The sequence below is a fragment of the Ursus arctos genome, unplaced genomic scaffold (assembly GCF_023065955.2).
Source record: "Ursus arctos isolate Adak ecotype North America unplaced genomic scaffold, UrsArc2.0 scaffold_3, whole genome shotgun sequence".
Lineage (NCBI taxonomy): Eukaryota > Metazoa > Chordata > Mammalia > Carnivora > Ursidae > Ursus > Ursus arctos.
The window spans coordinates 19858253-19879160 of NW_026622985.1; the positions used below are offsets into that span (position 1 = coordinate 19858253).

Below are 20908 nucleotides of genomic sequence, written 5' to 3' on the forward strand. Positions count from 1 at the left end.
GTTGTGCTGGCGGGGGGCAGGGGTCGCCCGGGGATCAGCACTGAGCTCCACTTTGAGCTGTGTGTGCTCAGAAAGTCAGGTTCGTATGTGAGATACAAGATCTGCCAAGAAATGGCTGTAAGGTTTCTTGACTATCTAGGGGCTGACCTGCTTCTGAGACCGTTTTTTGCAGCAAATGCACCAGCCACGTGCAGGGAGGACGATGGCAGGGTGACCGGCTTGGCCAATTCTTCTAGCACTTACAAGAGGAGAGCTTTTCAAAAGGTTAATAAATTCAGCAGTGCTCAAAGTGGCCAATTTAACTTTCCCTTTGTCTACTGCATTTGGGACTAAGACCTTGTACTGTCATGATTGTGGAGTCAGATTCAGAAAGAAGTATGCATTTTTGAGAGAAAAGCAAAAATAGCACATTTACTGAATGAGGTCAGTTCTCCCCAGATAGGCCTTTCTCTATATTTTATGTCAAAATATGTTCTGACACACCTTTTCCCCCCTCCAACGGCTGCTTTTCTTCCTCTCTTTCAATGCATAGGAACTTGATAAAGAGCTCCCGGTGCTGAAGCCGTATTTTATCGATGACCCTGAGGAGGCTGGAGTGAGGGAGGCCGGGCTGAGGGTCACGTGGCTGGGACACGCCACGGTGATGGTGGAGATGGACGAGCTCATATTCCTCACCGACCCCGTCTTCAGCTCTCGCGCTTCACCGTCGCAGCACGTGGGTCCAAAGCGGTTCCGTCGTCCCCCGTGCACCGTGAGCGAACTGCCCCCGATAGACGCTGTCCTTATCAGCCACAACCACTACGACCACCTGGACTACAATTCCGTCACCGCTCTGAATGAGCGATTCGGTCAGGAGCTGAGATGGTTCGTGCCTCTCGGTCTCCTTGACTGGATGCAGAAGTGTGGCTGTGAGAACGTGATCGAGCTGGACTGGTGGGAGGAGAACTGTGTCCCTGGACATGATAAGGTCACCTTTGTCTTTACCCCTTCCCAGCACTGGTGTAAAAGGACTCTCATGGACGACAACAAGGTTCTGTGGGGCAGCTGGTCTGTCTTGGGGCCCTGGAGTCGGTTCTTTTTCGCAGGAGACACTGGCTATTGTCCGGCTTTCGAAGAGATTGGAAAAAGGTTTGGACCTTTTGACCTTGCAGCTATTCCCATCGGAGCGTATGCACCAAGGTGTGTAGACTTCCCGAGAAGGCAGCCCTGCTCGTAATAAGGGGCCTGAACTCTAAAGGAGTTCCCAGTTGGTGATAATTTGGGATATCCTTTGTGATTTTAATGGTGGACTTTTGTTATTGGGGGTGGTGAGTCAGATTCCATTACATTTCTCGTAAAGTATTTCAGTCCGTCATATCCATGAAATAATGACTCCGAATCAGAGATTATATCACCAAGAAAGCTGGGCCACGGTTTAAAGAATTGCCACAACCTAGCTACAAGTTCAAGTACCGTCTGACTCAGGCTAAACCGATCAGCCAGTAAGCAAAGCCAACTCTTGTTCTTCATGTGGGGGACCCACTGCATAACCACCTTTCACCCCGTGTCTGGCGAGCCCCCGTCCCCAGTCCTGTAGCTCCCCTGTGTTGGGCAGAGAACAAGCAAGGAATCCTAGCAGTGAGTCCCTTGCACTGGTCTCGTGTCAGCACTATGTTCCTGGTGTTCACGCCTCGCCCACAGTCAGCGGTTCAAGGTCACACTGGCACTGGAGACCCAGGAGACCCGGCCCTGCCTGTGCTTTCCTTCCCATCGCCTGCCTAAGGAAAAGAGAAGTGATTTCAGAGAATTCAGTTTGAGTTCTGCTAACTCTGGGTGACAGGTACCAGTTAAAATAAACACTAATAGTAAAAAAAAAAAAAGTTTTATTTCCTAAAGTACATGCACAGATACAGAATTGTATGTAGGATGGCATTTAATTTCAGCAATCCTACAAGCAGGAAAAACACTAAGTCAAAAATGAATTGAGCAAATCTGATCATTACTTTCTGATGTTGTTATATTAACTTTTAAAGTTCACTAAAACCATACACTGTCTTTATTAATGCTTATTTCTCCCTTTTTTTTTCCTTCTTTAAGGGGCTAGATACTTCTACCTTATTTTTAAAAATCATTATGAATCAGAAGTCTTTGAACTTCACTTTTCCACTTAGTTCTAATGAAATCTCTCAAAAAAAACATCAGCCAACCTGTTTACAAATCAGTTTCATACAGTATTGATCTTTACTCAATGTCTGTTCTTAATATATTAGAATACCTTATTTGTAATTATGAAAATGTTTCCTGCATAAAGATCCTGTGTACGTGATGGTATAACGTGTACGGATTGACGACACAAAATCCCTCACAGAATTCCCCTTTCTGCTTGCATGGCAGCTGCCTTGCTCCTCAGCTGGGAGAAGGCCAGGAGCACAGTATCGCTCTGAGAGAATTAGACTGTGGCAGCCTCTGCTGTGTAATCCATTTCTCTGGTCAGTACTAACAGTTTTGGAAATAAGGTTATCAACAGAAATTCAGAGTGTTTGTGCTCTGAGTACTACAGAGTACTCTGGAAGTGTACGATGATTACACCCACACAGCTTTCAGTAGTATCCCTGTGGGGGATCTCCGGTCACCAGATATTCTGTCCAAGCTGGTTTGGAAGTTTCGTTTATGCATTTTGTTGTTCTTGTTTTTTGTTTTTTTGTTTTTTAGTAAGCTCTATACCCGACGTGGGGCTTGAACTCCTGTCCCCAAGAGAGTTGCGTGTTCCACTGACTGAGCCAGCCAAGCGCCCCAGGATGTTAAGTTTTTATTGTAACTTTCACACCAAAATAAAAATTTTACATTTACTTCAGATAGACTTGAAGGTGGAAAGGAGTATGTCCATCCCTCTGATTGGCTGTAGGAGTTTAAAAAAAAAAATCAATAGAAACACCAAAAACTATTTGCATCTTGCCCTGGATTCCGAGCTCCGAGACACAACAGTGCTTCTCTAATCCGCTGTTGAGTAGAACACAGTGGCTTTGTTTCTAGGCTCCCGGGGGCCCGGCAGCTCCTACCAGTCAATAACCTTGTAGCCGTTGCAGACGCAGGAACGCTTCCCTGATGTGTTCTGTGAACCGCAGAAGTACCTGTGTTGAGTCCAGGTCCACGAGCCTGGGCGGCAGCAGAGCTCTGAGTAGCAGACCTGAGCTCCGCACCCCCAGCGTCGGGTCGAGCTGGAGTGCTCACGCAGGCCCCCGCCTGAGCCCTGCTCCGTAGGCATTGGGCGGCCTTGCACTGTTTGCACACTCTCTCCCTACCGTAGTCCCCCTCAGGTACCCTCCCTCTTGCTAAATCCTACACCTCACTATTCGGTTGTGTGGTGTTTAAATAAAATCCTTGAAGAGCAATTTTTTTTTTTTTTTGGCTCCCAGTCTTTAAATATCCTACACTAATTTTTGTTTGCTTTTTGCTTTAGCAAGTTAAAAAAAAATGGTTTCAGCAAGTTATTCAGGTTCTCCTGAATCGTGCTTTTGGCTTCTAGTTCCCGACCCGTTAGTTTCTTTGATTCATACCAAGATTGCAAAGTATCTACTTTTTAAAGTAAGAGTAAGACATACCTTCAGAATAAATGGTCAGTAAAATCAAACGCTCAGGAAACAACTTCTTGCCAAGGGGAGCTTTGCTCGAGACTCAGCTGTTCTGGAGCAGTTTGCATAAGATTTTTGCAGCAGAAAAGTGGACTCAAAAAAGAGATGGTTTTGCCTGTCCTACTCCTGTGCAGAACCTTTAGAGGTTGATTAAATGAAGCAGTAATTAGATTTTAGTGTGTGTTTCAAAGACCAGAACTAATAAATTGCTGTTTTATCAGGTGGTTTATGAAATACCAGCATGTGGACCCAGAAGAAGCTGTAAGGATTCACATTGACGTCCAGACAAAGAAATCAGTGGCAATTCACTGGGGAACTTTCGCCTTAGCCAATGAGGTGAGTTTGATCATGACAAACATCACTCTGCTTATGTGCTTGACCGGAGAGGATGCCAGCATCAGCAGCCCCTGCGGTGTGCGCAGAGGCCGGACTGGAATCAGGCCTGCATAGCCTCACATGCATTAGGGGATCGATCACATTAGTAAAACGGTATTTATATACAGTGGAAAAAAACCCTCATTACATGCTGTGCTTTTGGCTTATTTCTGTAAGTGAAGCATGCATTTATAGAACCAAATGTGTGTGGTCTTAGAAAATGGAAAAAATGAGCCATCATGTCTTCCCCTCAAGGGGCTTTTGTTCGAGCAGAAGATGTAAGGGGTGTCCATAACTCTAAAACGGGTGGAAAGAAGTGCTTCACTGTGGGACAAAGTGGTCTCACGAGTCACGGACTGTTACTGATTTGGAGGGATCAGGAAGGGAGGGCTTCCTGGAAGAGGGGACATCTGAACTTCGCTGTGAGAATGCGTTTCAAGAGGAGGAAGGGGGCAGAGCACAGGATCGGAGGCAGCAAGCAAAAGGGGAATAGTGAGGAATTAGTTCAGCCAGAGTATGGATGGGACTCGGAGGGCAATGGCAGACCTGAGGCTGGACAGCCTGGAACTTTTTAGGAATATGTTCTTCATCCAGTGAACAGTGACTGAGTGCTGTGTGCCAGGTTTGGGATAAGTGGTGGTTTTATTCCTAGACGAACACAGAAGAGCTGATTTGTTTCGGTAAGGTAGGTGAATCCTAGAACTCTATTAACCAGGGTTCTGGAATCAAGGAGAGGGACAGCAAAAAAACCCCACTTTCTCCTTTTCTGGATCCGGGTCCTACCCTAACAAGATTTAGAAATGGATGGTTGAACTTGGCATCTTCTGCTTTGCTGTGTGTGGCCTCTTCCACACCCCAGGGCTGCGCTGTGGGAACCGTGTTTTCAGGCTGTTCCAGGCACTCCCTCTGCGCTGTTGCTGGCCTGCCCTCTCCCTAAGTTGTAGCCTGTTCACAGCTACCTAGGACACTGCCTGCCCATCCCCTCCTGTCCCGTCCCAATTCCCACCCCTGAACCACACTATGGGGGGGTTGGGGAGTGGGGAATGGAGTGAATGAATGAATGACCCCGGGGCAGGGGGATGAATGAGAGGGAAGTACGTGTGTCCGCGAGGGGAAGTGGGGTACCGGTATCCTGAGGCGTACCGTGCCACGCGGTGGCAGTTTCTCTCTCCGTGTATGTAGCTCGTGTGTGTAGGTTCCACGTATGCAGATCTAGGGACACGTGTGTATGATCCGTGTGTGACCTACACAGAGACTTAGATGAAGTCCTATTTCACTAAGCCTGTTCGGAGAAGAATCGAGGATGACTCCTAGATTTTTAAGAGCATGACTATCTTCCCAGTTACTTTCCTGCAATGGGGAAGATGAGAGGATAGAAACCTCCACATTCAGGAGTTACTGTGTGATCCAGTCTCCCAAGAATTGTTCCTGTTACGAATCTAACCTCCACCTTTATTTCTTAGTGAAACCTGTAACAACTCAGTAAGTCTTAGCAAATTAAAATGTGCTCATGCTTTGACATTAGATGCATAAACGGGACCTCTAGGAGTTTGTTAAATTATAAAGACGACAGAATTTTTGGATATTTACCCTATGAGTAAACACTTTGAAGTGATTTGCACGAAGGCAGCTCTAACAGCTACTTCCGGTAATACAAGCGGACTGAGGATGGCCTGAGCCTGCAACACTTACAAATTGTATATATAGCAACATCTACTTTATCTCAGCAATTATGAGTTTCCTGTATGATGTATTTAAGCACTAAAACTTAGTTTCCACCAAAACTGGTGAGTTTTTGATTTCCGGCATCACAGAAGATAGGGTTACCTTTTGAAGAGACTAAGGTCTTCATTCTGAGTATCTCCCGTGGGAGTAGACTGTAGAACAGCGACGCTCTGGACCGGAACTGCAGAGCTGTCTGGGCTGGTTGCCTAGCCCTTAACGGAGCCAGAGTGCTGGGCGCTTCCTCTGCGCCGTCACTCTTAGCGCTCATCCGCTGTCTTGCTGGATCCGTACTTGCTGTTCGGCTGTGGGGCATTCTGACCTCCCTTGTGGGACTGAGGTATCTGCACAGTCAGACTGCTACCACTCAGGAGGCTTTCTGGCCGCCTTCTAGGGCTACCTTCTCGATGGCTGAAGCAGCCAACAACTGACCTATGAAGAAACTCAGATAACGCAACATCGAAACCCACACTAAATTAGAGCCTATTACTAAAGTGACTGATGAGCAAAGAAACAGTGTAGGGTGATTGTGTAAGTGTGGTGTTGGCCAAGACTTGTAGGGCACTGGGGTGTGTGTCTGTGGGGGGTGAGACTTAAGCAAATTATTTTTCAGTGGGAAAGAATTTCATTTTCGAATCTCTTAACATAATTTTGCAAGGCGACAATTGTGACTTAGGTTGTTAAGTTACACTTTCTTGGGGATATATTAGCAAGTTCCTATATGATCCAGAAGCTAGCGATGGAGGTGAAAGGATCTGTGTGGCCAGTAGCTCTTAGCCAGCCTGTGTGTCTTACTCCCTTTGTGGTCACCATGTCCCCATCCCTAAGCAGTGAGTGCCCTTTGACCCCGCCTGTGGGCCTCTTCTCTAGTGGGTCACTCCCTTGATTGGGGATCTCTTCAGTCTTATGGCCAGCGGTCCACTCTACCTTTCACTCCCAAGTTTCCCCCATAATCCATGTTTTTACATCCGGCTGCCTGCTCGACATCTCCACTTGGATGTCCACTGGGTACCAAAGACTTGCGTTCTGATCTTCCCTCCAACTTGTTGCTTTTATATCTCAGAAAATGGTTCTAGCTACTCAGGTCAAAACCTGACTTCTCTCTCTCCTGTCCCCCACCCTGTTTACCCTGCAGTCAGTCAGCTCAAACTTCAGAATATGTAAGTCATCTCTGCTCCCAACATGGGGCTTGAACCCATGGCCCAAAGATCGAGAGAGTCACACACTCTACAAACTGAGCCAGCCAGGTGCACCCCCAGAATATTTCACATTTGGACTACTTTTCACTACTTGGACTGTTTCCACTCTGCCCCTTCCCGTCTGTTCTCAACACTCTGAAGGGCAATGACCTTTATGCCCTGACTCCATCCGACTCCTCTCCGCCCGGTGCTGTCCTCTCCCAGGTCTTGGCTAAAACGCTGCCTTGTCATAGACGATCTCTTAGCCTGTGGGATTTAAAATGAAACCTCCATCTACCACACTTATCACCCCTCCCCCTTTTTCTCTCCACATCGTGTTAACAACTCTGATAACATCATCTTATCCATTTCTTATCACTCCCATATTATTCTCTTAGTAGCAGTGCGCTGGCTACTCCAGACGGGCGCTGCGGGGACAGCTGCTGCCTGATGGGCAGAGGCAGACCCATCATGTCGATGGGCTCAGAGATGGATTTTTATTCGCGCTTTATACTTCTGCACTTTACGGCTTTTCTGAGAAAAGAAGAACCAGGAAACAAAGGGAAATGAAGAAGTTCTACTTGTCTTAGCTCTGTTCTCCACGTCCTCCTCAGACTGTAGTGTTGATACTTGGCTGGTGGTTCGAGGGTAACCTTCTATGAGCCAGAAATCTTTTCTCCAGCATTTGCTGACACATACACACTCTTAGAACGTAAGCGGCTACATTCTTCGAAGATCTTGGTAACATCTCATTCTGTAAACTGTCTTTGGTACTGATTCCATTTAGATGGGAATTTCACGTGGTGAAACTGATCAGGTTTCACGCAGTCTAGTGATGTTCGGTCTAAGTTGGCACCACATTTGACAGTCGTGATAGCTGGAGAGGTAAGTAGGGTATTTCTGTTGGCTTAATTAATGACTCTATTAGAAGCTGTGATTGACTCATTTGCTAATGCTTGAATGAAAAGGACGTTAAGTTGGCATATGTTGGTTATTTTAGTTTCAACTCTTAACTCGAAATACCCTCCAAATACATGCATGGTTAAGCCTTTTCCATTTTCCCCCCCCGTCTGCCCTTTGCCAGCATTACTTGGAGCCCCCAGTGAAGCTGAGTGAGGCTCTAGGAAGACACGGACTTAAGACCGAAGATTTTTTTGTCTTGAAGCATGGAGAATCTAGATACCTCAATACTGATGACGAAAACTCTGAATAAATGTGAGCACAGGAGCTGTTGGCGACAAAGGCATCCTCGAAGCTAGGAAAGGCCGAGAAACTCAGGAGTACGAGGATTTTTTATATTCGGAAACAACTTCTACAAGTGAGGGTTTTGTTTTGCGTGCTAACTTGCTTGCTATTGCGCCTGCCAGCTCGTGCGGGGAAACTGGAGTTCAGAGGTGGGTCATTTACAGAATGAACTGGAGAGGGGGAATTAAAATCCTGTCTCAGTGGCATAAGCATTGCAATGAAATTTTTTTTTTTTAACATTTTAGTGGTAGAATTTGGAGGTTATGAAAATTAAGGTCTCATTTCTGTTCTTCTGGTTAAGGGCCTCCTACAAGTGAGACTGTTTCAGAGCCCTGCACATATAAACCTGTTTCTTATATTCACTTTGGAGGACGTGAGGACACGGCCACCCACATGCTTAGAGCACCTCTCCTTGCTCTGTCAGGATTAGCTTATATGCCAAATGTTATGTATTTTTTTAAGCAGAGAAACATAGGAGGTTGGGCGAAGTTCCCATTTTTAAAGACTTAGTTTCTTAAAAGAGGAAGAGTATTTTCTGTTTTACGTCTGCAATCCCCAAATCAGAAGCAGAGTTGGACAGAGGCAGGGCAAGGGGGTGGTTATGAGGACATGATTGGTGACATTTTCTATTTTTAATCTAAAAGTCAGACCTGCTAAGCACAAAGATAGCTGCCAGGAAATATTTTACAAAGATAAATGCACATCTTAAAATGTTAATAATTCTCTGTATTCCATTTTCTCTCTACTCACCCTCCCCATTTCTTAGCACCAACCATGAGTATATCAATAAGATCTATTGATTTTACAGGATTCAGATGGCTTATATTTTTATATTAAATGACCTCTAAGCACGATTCTACTTTGACTAAGCTAATGTAGGAGACTAGCAGTTAAAAGAGAAAAGAAATGGTGATTTTGGGGAATTAGCTGACCTGAGTTTAGTCCTGTAAGGGCTCTGTGGTCGCTTGACTGCTGTGAAGCTTTCAATCAGATACGTCAGAGGCCCATCCTGTCTTCCTGCTCCCCAGTCTGTGAAGTGAGCTTTATTCACACAAAATAATCACGGTAGCTTTTCTACACCAAGCTGCCCGGCGGTAATCTATTTTCACATACATATATATGCACGCCACCTGTTAGCCACTTAATCTCAGTTTTAATCCTCCTCCCACCACAGATTTTCTGTGTATTCTGCCACAAGTCACCTATGCTCACTGTGCCTCCGTTTCCTCATGTGGAACAAGAGGACATTTTTGACCTACCTCCAAAAAATGTGAATAGTGATTTTTTTAAAAAAGCACTTTGAAAATATAAGGGAGAGCATTATTTCTTCAGACATCACTGCCTAATATAGAGCAGGAGCTCTGAAAGCTGAAACTAGGCTCCTGCTGCTTTCGATAGGGTCTTGTTCTTGCTGCAGTCAAGCATGTATAGTTAGGACATGGAACCCTGAGGACTGACAACTTATCTCCTTTTGTGAGAGTAATAGCCAAAATAAATGTTAATGGTCTTCATCAAAAATTAGCATTCTTCTCTTACAGAGATGCAAATCAGGCCAGGGGAAATGTGTGTAGAATGTATGTGATTTGGGGCACTAAAGCACAAAGTTTCCCATAAAATAACCTTCAGGAAAAACACAACGGAACCACCCCTAAACATTTTCACTGCAAAGGAACATTCTAGCACGCGGACGGGAATGGAGCTGGTAGGTCGATGGCGGACGAGCTGGGGGGGCCTGTCTGGGGGGGGCCTGTGGGCGCCTGCCCTGCTGTCGCGCGCCGCCGTGAGAATTCATCTCTTACCTCTGCCGGGAAGCAGACCAAGTGCGTCTTACTCGGTCTTCTCCGTGAATGGCCTTCACATGATTTCTGCAGTCACGCGTCCCAGGTAACTTATGTTCCGGTTTCGCTTCATTGGGCCTGCCGCGTTTTTCTAGGCCGCTCGCGAGCTTTATTACCCTTTACCTTCTTTCTACGCTGACCTTTTGTTCGCGAAGTACAGGGGGCTTCAGCTCTCGTAGGATCGCACTCGGTTCGCGTGGCTTCCATGTTTTCCCTGGGCTACGTTTTGCAGGGTTTAGGTAGAAAGCAAAACCAAATTTTGAAAAATAAGCCCAGCCCCCTCTCGCCTCCATTCGGCCTACCGCGTGGCGCGGTCAGTCTGATCTCGCCGAGCAGCAGCCAGGCGGACCTGAGGGCTTCCCGACGCGCCCTTCCCTCGCCCAGGGCAGGGAGGCTCGCTCCGTAAAGGCCACCGTGTGCCCTGCCCGACAGAGACGAAGGTCTCTTAGGAATCTTTTAAGGTAAAAAGGACCCCCCTTTTTCTCTAGGATTTTGACATTTCATCCTCAACACTCTGATCTCCAGGAAACGGGATTATCTATTCAAACTAAAAACCGAGGAAAAGCAGAGATGGGGTTTTAGAATCCAGGGCTGCCGAACTACATCAACGCCAAATCCGACTTTGTAACCCTGTGCACATTTGACTATGTATTTTCATTCAGCAAGGAGGCAGATTAAAAAATTCATTATAAAGAAATGTGCCTTTCAGGGAATTAGGACTTCTGTCCGTGATGCAACCCCAAGCACGTATCCGTCCCGGCTGTAGCCAGCTGGCAACGCCCATGGTTTCACCTGAATACGGAATCCTTTTTCTACTATAAAAATAGTCCTTGCAAGTTTGATTTCTGTTATCAGGCTAACCCTGAAAATACACACTTTTCTGGTTGAGGATTTGTGACTTCCTATGGAAATCCATGTATTTGCAAATGAAATTTAACTTGTACAGCTTTGCCTTAAATACCTGGAGTCGGAAAGCTGCCACTTGCATCCTGATTTACCGAGTACTGAGCATGGTGCTGGACGGGAATGCTGTAAGACCTGGCTGAAATGAAATCTATTAATAGTGTTTTTATTTCATAAGCTATTGTAACAGTATTATGACTAAAATTACAACATATGAAAATCTCAGCTAAATAGATGAAAATTAATAAAATACTATCAAGAGAAAATGTGTATAAACTTTTTTCCTTTTTATTTAAAAGATAAAGGTTATGCTGATGGTTAAAAAAATTCAAACAGTAGAAGGTATACATAGAAAAGTCCCTTCCTCAGTCCCACTCCCAGAAGTCTGGGTATCGTTCTAGAAAATATTCTCTGGATAGAAGCCTAAATAGTTTTCATTTAAAAAACACACCCACATTTTCTGGATGCCTTTCCACATGGGCGTGTTCAGATTTCCTTGTTTAAGATGAGGTAACAGATTTAACCAGCTGCCTACGGACGGACATTCCCACCGACCCCAGCCCGCCGTCCCCCTGGGAGTGGTGAGGACGAGGAGACGGCGCTCAGGGACTCAGACGAAGCTGTGGGAGCGGTTTGGCTGGGCCGGCTGGTGGCCTCGAAGACTCAGGAAGGCCTCACGAGCACGAGAACAGGGTCGTCCGGGGGCAGCCCTGATCGCACCAGCCGGTCTACAGGGAGGCTGTCTCCGACGGGTAACCGCACAGCCCTGCAGGGGGCCGAAGGTTCGCTCGCTCATAAATAAGGCGACTGTCCTGTCACATCGAGGAAATAACTGAAGTAAACTCAGCAAATGGCAAAATGAAAAGAAATGGTGTCAGAACAAGCTCCTCTGTTCATTTAGTAAATAAACTGGTTCAAAATAAACCGGAAAACCATGGCGGGGTGCAGCTGTGTTAATGATGAAATGTGATATTTACCGTTTAGATCCGGCAGCTGGAAGAATTTCAGCTCCCTTAGTAACAGGGAAGATGGAAACTGGGACCAGTCAGAACTTGGGTATGAATGTTACCTTTTCCTTCACGTCTGCATCACAGTGTTCAGCTAACACCCTCATTTTCTGGGCATATTCTTCTCCATATAACAGGAAAAACAAGGAACCTGTAGGGAAAGTGGGCTGAACAGCTGAAGAGCCTTCTTTTCCGAGGCACTTAGTTATATTCTGAGAGAGTGTAAGAGCTCGAAGAAGAATCTCCTTTGCCACGTGGCCGTCATAAAGGGAGAGGAATGAGGAGTCCACCTGAAAGAGGAAACCATGAGTGTGATTGTAATAACTTATGAAAAATGTTTTCATGTATATTTTCACTTAAAAAAAACTGGTCATAGATAATTATCCCTAAAATGGCCTAACATCAGTGTAAAATCTTAGGCACCCCTATACTTTATACTAAAAGAAAAAAGGGTTTTACTGTTTTAGCTGAAAAAAACTATTTTCTTGGAGTCCTAGAAGGTAGTCATTGGCAGAAACACCCACGTCCTTTTTAAGCTCCATCATCTGGTCTTCCTGGGGGCTCCTCAATTCCCCAGACACTTACTGCCCCTCACCCCGGACCCTGTGGGCCAGGCCGGGGCTCAGGGAGGAGCAGGTCCCTCCCTTACAGGAGTGGAGGCCCGTTCTGTGTCCGCACCACCTTCACTGCCTTCAGAACACTTATCTCAGCTTTTAATTATGGGGTTCATTTGTTCCATGTTCTTGTAACTGCTCGAGTGTGCTCACTGCTGTGTCCTGGCACTCGGCTCGGCGTGGGCGCGTCCTGGGGACTAGCGTTTCAGCGCCCGTGAAGACACATAAAACACAGACACGTCAAGGGGAAGAGATGCGGTCACATACATGTACCCCAAAATGGATGGACAGAACGATGACAATCTATGGTTGTTAGGGAGGACCCTTCCAAAATGATTTTTTAAAAGTAAAATTGGTTACAGAAAATTTTTAGGAAATTCGTTAGGCAAAAAGAACCAAAAACAAAACCCCAAAACCAAAAAACCTGTGCTCTTCACAGATAATCTCTTAGCATTTTGGGGTAATTCTTTCTAGATCTATCTGTCCAAATCTATGTATTTGTATACTTATAAAACAGAAAATGTCAGCTGTTTACCTGGGCACCAAGTAGTCCTTCTGCCATGGCCGGATTTTCAGACAAATTCACAAGCAGTTTCAGAACTTGAACCTGAAAGAAGAATCATATTGGTTTATTTCAACCAGCAAGCATGGATTTGCCCCCCCATCTCTGGCCCCAGCACACCGCCCTCTCCCTGTGTCCACATTTTAAACTCCGGCCCGGGCTTCCTGTATGGCCGGCCCAAAGGCTCTACCCCGCGGAGCTCTCTCCTCAACGCTCCCAGAGCACTTCGCACACAGCAGGGCTATTGGAACAGTATTTTTCCAGCTACGTCATTAGGGAGAAGATGGTGAATGTCTGTCTACCCGCCTCTCCCCCTAATCCAGGGTAATAAGCTTAACATTAAAGACCTTTATTACAATTACTGGTAAGTGAAACATCTTTGGAACAAAAAAAGGAATCTCTCAAAGCGTTGTTTATTTCTATTTAAAGTATGAAGATCTTGGGACAGTTTGGTTACCAAGACTAGAAAAATATGGTCCTTTTTAGTAGGTTACTATGAACCTTTGAGCTTATCTTTTTACGTGAAAAATGTTTTAAAATCCTTTAAATAGGCACTTAGAGCTGACAAGCTACAGTATCAGCATTCCTGTCACTCGTAACTGTCAGTACCATAGCCCCCTTATCATTCCAAGACCCCCAACACACACCTAAAATCACGGATAATAGCGAAACCTATATATGCTATGTTTTTTCCTATACACACATACCTATGCCAAAGTTTAATTTATAGATTAGGCACAGAAAGATGAACTACAATAATAAAATAGAACAATTAGAGTAATCTCCTGTAATGTTATATGAATGTAGTCTCAAAATATCTTTCCAATTTTAGTATCTGTACTGAAGGGAGCACTCTCTGAAAATACCTTATTGCCCCGTACTCACTCCTCTTCTGCTGGGAGATAAAATGCCCATGTGATGAGATGAAGTGAGGTGAATGACAGGTGGTGTGACACAGCGTTAGGCTACTCCTGAGCCTCTGACGGGAAGTCAGAAAGATCATCTGTGTCCCAACTGCTGTTGACAGCATATGACAAACCGTGGAAAGTGAAACCACGGATAAGGGGGAGGGGGGAACTACTGTAATAACATTCAAACAGAATTCTGGTTTAAGGACAAAGGTCATACAAAGCTATACAAGATACTTGAAATTACACAAAGTGAGGCCTGGGGAGGGACAAATATGCTATTAGACCTGGAAGGGAACCCAGATCTTAAATTTTTAAAAAACCTTTTTTTATGATAAAGGCATTGTGTGTTTCCTATAAAACATTTTTATTATTTATTTTTAAAGTAGCCCCAATGCGGGCTTGAACTCACGACCCTGAGATCAAGACCTGAGCTGAGATCAAGAGTTGGATACTTAACCACCTGAGCCACCCAGGTGCCTCTCCTTTAGAACATTTTTAAAAAGTGACAGAAAAGCACAAAGGAAAAGGAAATTCACCCCAATTTCCATGATCAAAACCAATCAATATTACGTTTTGTTATTTTCTTCCTGGGCTTTTTACATACCTATATACTCACATATTCCATATCTATGTTGTATATACTAATTTGTTAATCAGGATAAAAGGCTTTGCTTAATTTATCAATTATTTTTTAAAAATTATGAAATTAATACATGGTCACGATACATTTCAAACCGTGCAGAGGGAAACAAGGGTGAAAACAAGCGCCACCGTCCTATCTGCCTATCCCACCCCCCAGCAGAAACCATGGGTAGCAGTTTCTTGTTTAAGCAGAGATCATGTTTTTCAGATAGAATTCTTGATGAATTACAGCCTCTTAAGGTGAGAGAGAAAAGACAACTTCTAACCATCAGTGCAGATCTGGTCTGGCCTGACTGGCTGCCAGCAGAAAGGAAAAGTGTTAGGAATGAACACTTGTCTCCAAAGTCAGTGAAGTTTTGATTAAGAAAAGGGACAAGAGTTCTGAAACAGGCAGGTCCCAAACCTAGGAAAGAAGCCTGGATGAAGTCAAAATCCACAGGGCCCCCTAGTGGCTAACGAGGGTAGGCTTATAACCCGGGAACAGTAACAGCCAGAGCCATCAGTGGAGCCTGAATTAAAATTCCACGTTGCTATGCCCCGGAAAGGAGTGAAAGAAACATGAGAAAATAATTTATAGAGCACAACTGCAGATTAAAAAGCTGCAGGTATCCCCTGCTTCTCGAATGTTCGCCTCATGCCATCTCGCTTCTATGAAAGGCCTACGTTACTGGTACCTGTTTCCATGAACCAAAAGAAATCCAAACAGGATTTTCATTTTTATTAAAAAAAAAAAAAGCAAGAAAAACTAAAAGAAAAGAGTGTTGGGTGTTCTGCAGCGAGCGTTGGTGGGGGCAACACACACCCCAGGAAGTACGCTCAGCATGTCCACATCGAGCAGCCAGAGCTTTGAACTGTGTCTGTGAACATCTCTGCTTATCTTGATTTATTCTGTGCATGTTAGCAAGATACGTTCCAAGCTATCGGGAAAGCCTGAGAGAGGGTTTTTTGGGGGGCGGGGGGTCTGGGAATGCTCAAAAATGTTCCCATTTTTAGGAGAGGTTTCACAGGCGCGCCCTGCTTCCGGATAGCGGGGGACACCTGTGTATGTATTTTGATTTGAACCATGTTAAGTCCTCTCACTTACCACATGTGCCATCTTGCGGTGACCACATTTCTTTTAAGCCATTCATTTTCTTTCCTCTCATTGCAGATTTAACAAACACATGATTTATGTTCACGTTAATCTTCCATTATTTATATTTGGTTAGAATCAGTGCTGTACCCAAGAGATTGTTGTAGTACGGTGAGATCTCTTATTAAAAATAAGATTTCTAAAAAGTCATTTTGGTTATTTACTAAGAAAATATCTAAAACGGGTACATTTTCTCACAAATGGATTACTGTCCAAAAGTCCATTTGCAACTTGGAACTTTACACTCATCTTTTATGGAGAAACAATGTTTTATAATTGGTGGTCGGGTTCCCAGACAGACCAAAAAAAGCAAATTTTCTATCCCAGAAATGCCATACCAGGCAATGGAATGGAAAAACAAAACAAAAATAGAACATACTATTGCGGTGTGAGTCACCTTCTAAGAAGTCATAAAACATACTAAAACACCGACCGTGTCGGAGACAGATCCACATGGCCCAGGCCAGACTCGCCTGGCTCCGAACTCCTTGCTCCTCCTGAGGTTTTGGGTAAAGCAGCTGCAGACCCAGGCAGGAGTCTGTCCTGGGTCTGCGATGCTGTACGTAGAGGGAAGGGTTTCCCTGGGGCCTCAGAGGCTGGAAGTTACCTTGTTCCACTGATAGAGAGAGGTCGATGGGTGCACGCGTTTTGGAAGCTGCCTACGGATGGAGCATATTTCAAAAATATTGCTAATAAGATTATTACACTTAATAATTTTGAATGCCTTTGGGTACATCTTAGACCAGATGCAAGTAACTCTGGCTAGTGGAAACGTGGAAAGCCCAGAACAAATTTTAAAAGGGCTATAGTGAGGCTGTCCTGTAATCACATTTGGTAACCCCAGAAATAAGTTCAGTGATGTTGAATATTTGGAGTGTGGTCCTTCGAAAATGCTCTTGCGTTTTCTCTCAACTGTGCCAGAGAACACAGACCAACATAGTAAAACACCGATAAATGATCAACCCAACTAATCAGAGCCTTTGGTTAGTCTACCTTCTGTTTTTATGCTACTTCTCGAAAAATGGCACTTGAGAAAAATGCCCACTAATAGGTTGACTCAAGTTACTTTCACGGGGCGTCTCCTGAGATCCCTAATTAGGTCAATCTGTTGCCTCCTCCATCTGCGTAAGTGGTCAAAATCAAGCACCAGACATCCGTTACTAACTTAACGGTGGTTTTCAAAAGATTTTTCCACAAATGATGGCTAAATCAAAAAAAGTTTCTACCTCCGAGGTGAGCAAAAAATTCAATTAACCAGCATTATCACTCAAAGCCTTTTAATCAATTACGTATAATTAAACCTGGTGTGGGGGGAAGCCAGCTACATCACTTCAGTAAACACATTCTCGAAGAGCACACGAATGCCCATCTATTGATAAGTGAAATAACACATTTTCACAAATTCATTTTGAAATTGATTACTTGGGGATAAAAATAATTTACTTTGTTGGGCTCACGAAAGGCTTTTAATAAACTTTGAATAAATGTGCTCTTTTTTGAGGGATATCAACTGAAGATGAGGGACTTAAAATTCAATTCCAATCTTACTAAGCTTGATGCAACAGCTCTTTGTACTTCCAAGTCATCATCATTCATCCGTACCTTGGTCCGTGCATTTCCGGCGAGCAGCACGCGGAACAGGTCTGGGACGTAACAGCTCAGCATGTGCTGGTGGTCGTCGGTAACCGTCATGTTTGTTAACAGTCTCAGTCCAGCCAGCTGCACGGCAGAGTCCAGGGGACCAGACAGGACATCCTTGCACACTTGATTCATGTATACCTAGAGGGGGGGGGGGGAGTGAGTATCTCCAAAAACTTGTCTGTGACACAGTAACTTTTCTGCACGGCGGAAGAGGACCGTTGTTCAGGGGCAGGCTGGTTCCTCAAAAAAGATGACGTCTAGGGGCACCTGGGTGGCTCAGTCATTAAGTGTCTGCCTTCGGCTCAGGGCGTGATCCCGGCGTTCTGGGATCGAGCCCCACATCGGGCTCCTCCGCTGGGAGCCCGCTTCTTCCTCTCCCACTCCCCCTGCCTGTGTTCCCTCTCTCGCTGTCTGTCACATAAATAAATAAAATCTTAAAAAAAAAAAAGATGTCTATCCAGCCCTCAAACTTCGGTGATTTTTTTTTTTTTATAGCAACCTTTGCTAAGACAGGCACTGTGCGAGCATTTTACAAATACACCTCACTTAATCCGTAAGACACCTCTAATGCGGTGGGTGTTATTAATGGCCATTTGACAGACAAGGACAAGTCCTCAAGGAACTTGGATCCCTGCCCAATATCAAGCCAGCCGGTGGGGGAGCAATGTCTAATTCCAGAGACCACGCTCTCAGCACCTGTGGTCTCTCAACTGTTGGGACCTCCCAGCTCAGTCCTCTTTTCTGTGTCAACTGCTTTGGACACACGAGGATCGAGGAGGAAGACCTGTGTGGCCATTCTGCGTCATGGTAAGTAGCTTAACAACAGGGTCTAGGAGCTACATGTTAGAAGAACAGGGGGATCAAAGCGAAATAGAATTTTTCTTTACGGTTGGTTCTATCAAAAGAAAGCAGAGGCAAAATTATCTTTGGCCCAATTTTCTTCTTTACCCAGGGATATGTATATGATCCGTGCCCTCCTGATACTGGTGACACTGGCAAATTGGAATGCGATGCCAGTAATACTCCTATTTCACACACAGTAGAACGAAACCCACGATGATGGAAAATTTTCTGAAACTGTTTTCTATTTCTTACAGCTTGGAAAAATTATGTCTCTCAGATAATTACTATTTACCTAACTGAAACTCCACCCTAAATTCTGATAAGAAAAATTTCCTAATATAAAATGCTAAGAAATGAGCAACTGTCCCATAAGTATTAAGTTTTAAAAAAATCCAAAAGTATCCACGTTACCATAGAAACTAGAGTAATGGCAGTAAAGCAAAGAGAGATTAAACTTTTAATCGTGGTTCAGAGCCAAATGACATTTACAAGCCACCCGCTCTCTCTGGCCACGATTTCATTACACATCTGTCCTTCAAAAAAATGCCATTTCCCCAGCTGTTTATAAATCATATATTTTCATAAGATGCTGATGCCTTTCACGGCCTTTCCTAAAAGGATTTGAGCATTTAGATCCTTATTATCTTTGAGTCTTTTTACCGGTTCAAGTTTAGCAACAGGATCACCAAGCAGACAAGATCAGTTACTCCTGGGGCTGTGTCTACCTCCCCTTGCTGCTTTCTTAGAATTTCCTCCTTCCCCAACTCTGCTTGTAGAAACCTTAGACATTCCTTTTTTTTTTTTTTTTTAAGATTTTATTTATTTATTCCAGGGAGAGACAGGGAGGAAGGGAGAGAAGGAGGAGCAGAGGGAGAGGGACAAGCTGATTCCACGCTGAGTGTGGAGCCTGACTCGGGGCTCGATCCCAGGACCCCAAGATCATGACCTGAGCCTAAACCAAAAGTCAGATGCCCCCAAACCTTAAACATTCTTTAGAGCCAAGCTGTACTCTACCTTTTACAAAACTTTGGGATGACAGCTCTCCTTTCTATGTACGCAACAATGTTTTACTTACATTTTTCTTTACTTCATCATGTTTACCTTGCGTTACACCTATTTATGGACTTGCCTTTTCTCTTCTAGCTTTCTTAAAACAAGAGTTAATCATGTTCGTTTCTGACCTCTATCACAGAGCAGGAGCTCAAGAAATGTTCAAGTAACATAAGTTCCTAATTTATTTCATTTTTCTGCTGATATTATCAGACTCTGGCCAGGTTCCTTTACCAACAGTTGGATGAAAATGAATCCCAAATTCAAAAGCCCAACGCATCTCTTATTGGCTGGTTCAGGTTCCTCCTTCCCCTGACTTATTCTCCATAAAAAATGGGCAGAGGACCTAAATAGATATTTTTCCAAAGACGACCAAAAACAGTCAATAGGTACATGAAAAGATGCTCAACATCACTCATCATCAGGGGAATGCAGATCAACAGTACGATGAGATATCGCCTCACACCCGTCAGAGTGGCTACTGTCAAAAGGACAACATTGGCAAGGACGGGGAGAAAAGGGAATCCTTGTGCTCTGCTGGTGGGAATGTAAGCTGGCGCAGCCTCAAAAGATTAAAAATACAAACTACCACATGACCCAGCAATTCCAGTTCTGCGTATCCATCTGAGACCTTGAGAAGAATAATTTGAAAGGGTATACGCACCCCCAAGTTCACTGCAGCATTACTCATAAGAGCCAAGACACAGAAACAACCTGTGTTGACAGATGAATGAATAAAGCAAATGTGGTCTGTATATCTACTGGAAGATTCTTCAGCCATAAGAAGGAAGGAAACTGTGCCATTAGCAACACATGGATGGACCTTCAGGGCATTACACTAAGTGAAATAAGACCAAGAAAGACAAATACTTGAGATATCCCTTATACGTGGAACCTAAAAAGGCCGAACTCACAGAAACAAGAGTGGCATGGTGGCTGCCAGGGGCTGAGGGATAAAGGAAATGGGGAGATTTGCTCAAAAGGTACAAACTTCTAGTTATGAGATGAATAAAGTTCCAGGATCTAATGTATAGCAGGGTGACTACACTGTATTATATACTTGAAAGGTGCTAAGAGGATAGATCTTAAATGTTCTCACCATGTAGATACAAAGGGTAAGTATGTGAGGTGATGGAGGTCTTAACTAACCCTATGGTTGTTTGCTCTTTCATTTATAGAAAACTTACACATTTGCGACTTCAGGTAACTTACCTTTATCTTGACTTGATTTTCAACATTCACACTCAGGTTATTCAATGCATTTAAAGCTTTCTCTTTAATACTGGGGTTGGGATTGTTGATTTTGCTTCCAATGACTGGAATACCATCCAATTCACGAATAATGACCTAAGAGGGGAAAAAACAAGATCAACACTTCAATACGAACTCCCTTCATCAAAGTTTTTGCATCCACAAATACAAATAAAAATTAATGACTCTTTGGAAATACCTTGCCTGTGCACAATCTGTAATTCTTATTTTAAAAAATTACTTTCTATAATTTTAAAGGTAAAGAAAATAGATCGAAAATAAATTAAGATAAGTAATTATTTAAAAACCATAGCTTGGAGAACTACAATGAAGATTTGCAGAGCTACTGAAATAATCCCAAAGCAATGTACAAATTATTTTAC

The 20908-nt window shown here is 44.1% G+C and overlaps 2 protein-coding genes across 3 annotated transcripts in view; one reads left to right on the top strand and one right to left on the bottom strand.

The window, feature by feature from the left end:
- The window catches only part of NAPEPLD (N-acyl phosphatidylethanolamine phospholipase D), a 51083-nt gene extending 39945 nt beyond the window's left edge, over window positions 1-11138 (top strand). For both annotated transcript variants that reach the window (XM_026504092.4, XM_026504114.4), the window contains exons 3-5: window positions 533-1179; window positions 3833-3947; window positions 7971-11138. In XM_026504092.4, coding sequence (XP_026359877.2) covers window positions 533-1179; window positions 3833-3947; window positions 7971-8099 — 891 coding nt within the window. In that variant the 3' untranslated portion in view covers window positions 8100-11138. The remainder of the gene's footprint in view (window positions 1-532; window positions 1180-3832; window positions 3948-7970) is intronic.
- The window catches only part of ARMC10 (armadillo repeat containing 10), a 30976-nt gene continuing 21206 nt past the window's right edge, over window positions 11139-20908 (bottom strand). Inside the window, exons 3-6 of the mRNA XM_026504126.4 lie at window positions 20487-20621; window positions 17343-17519; window positions 13029-13100; window positions 11139-12169 (exon numbers count right to left, since the gene is read on the bottom strand). Coding sequence (XP_026359911.1) covers window positions 11918-12169; window positions 13029-13100; window positions 17343-17519; window positions 20487-20621 — 636 coding nt within the window. The 3' untranslated portion in view covers window positions 11139-11917. The remainder of the gene's footprint in view (window positions 12170-13028; window positions 13101-17342; window positions 17520-20486; window positions 20622-20908) is intronic.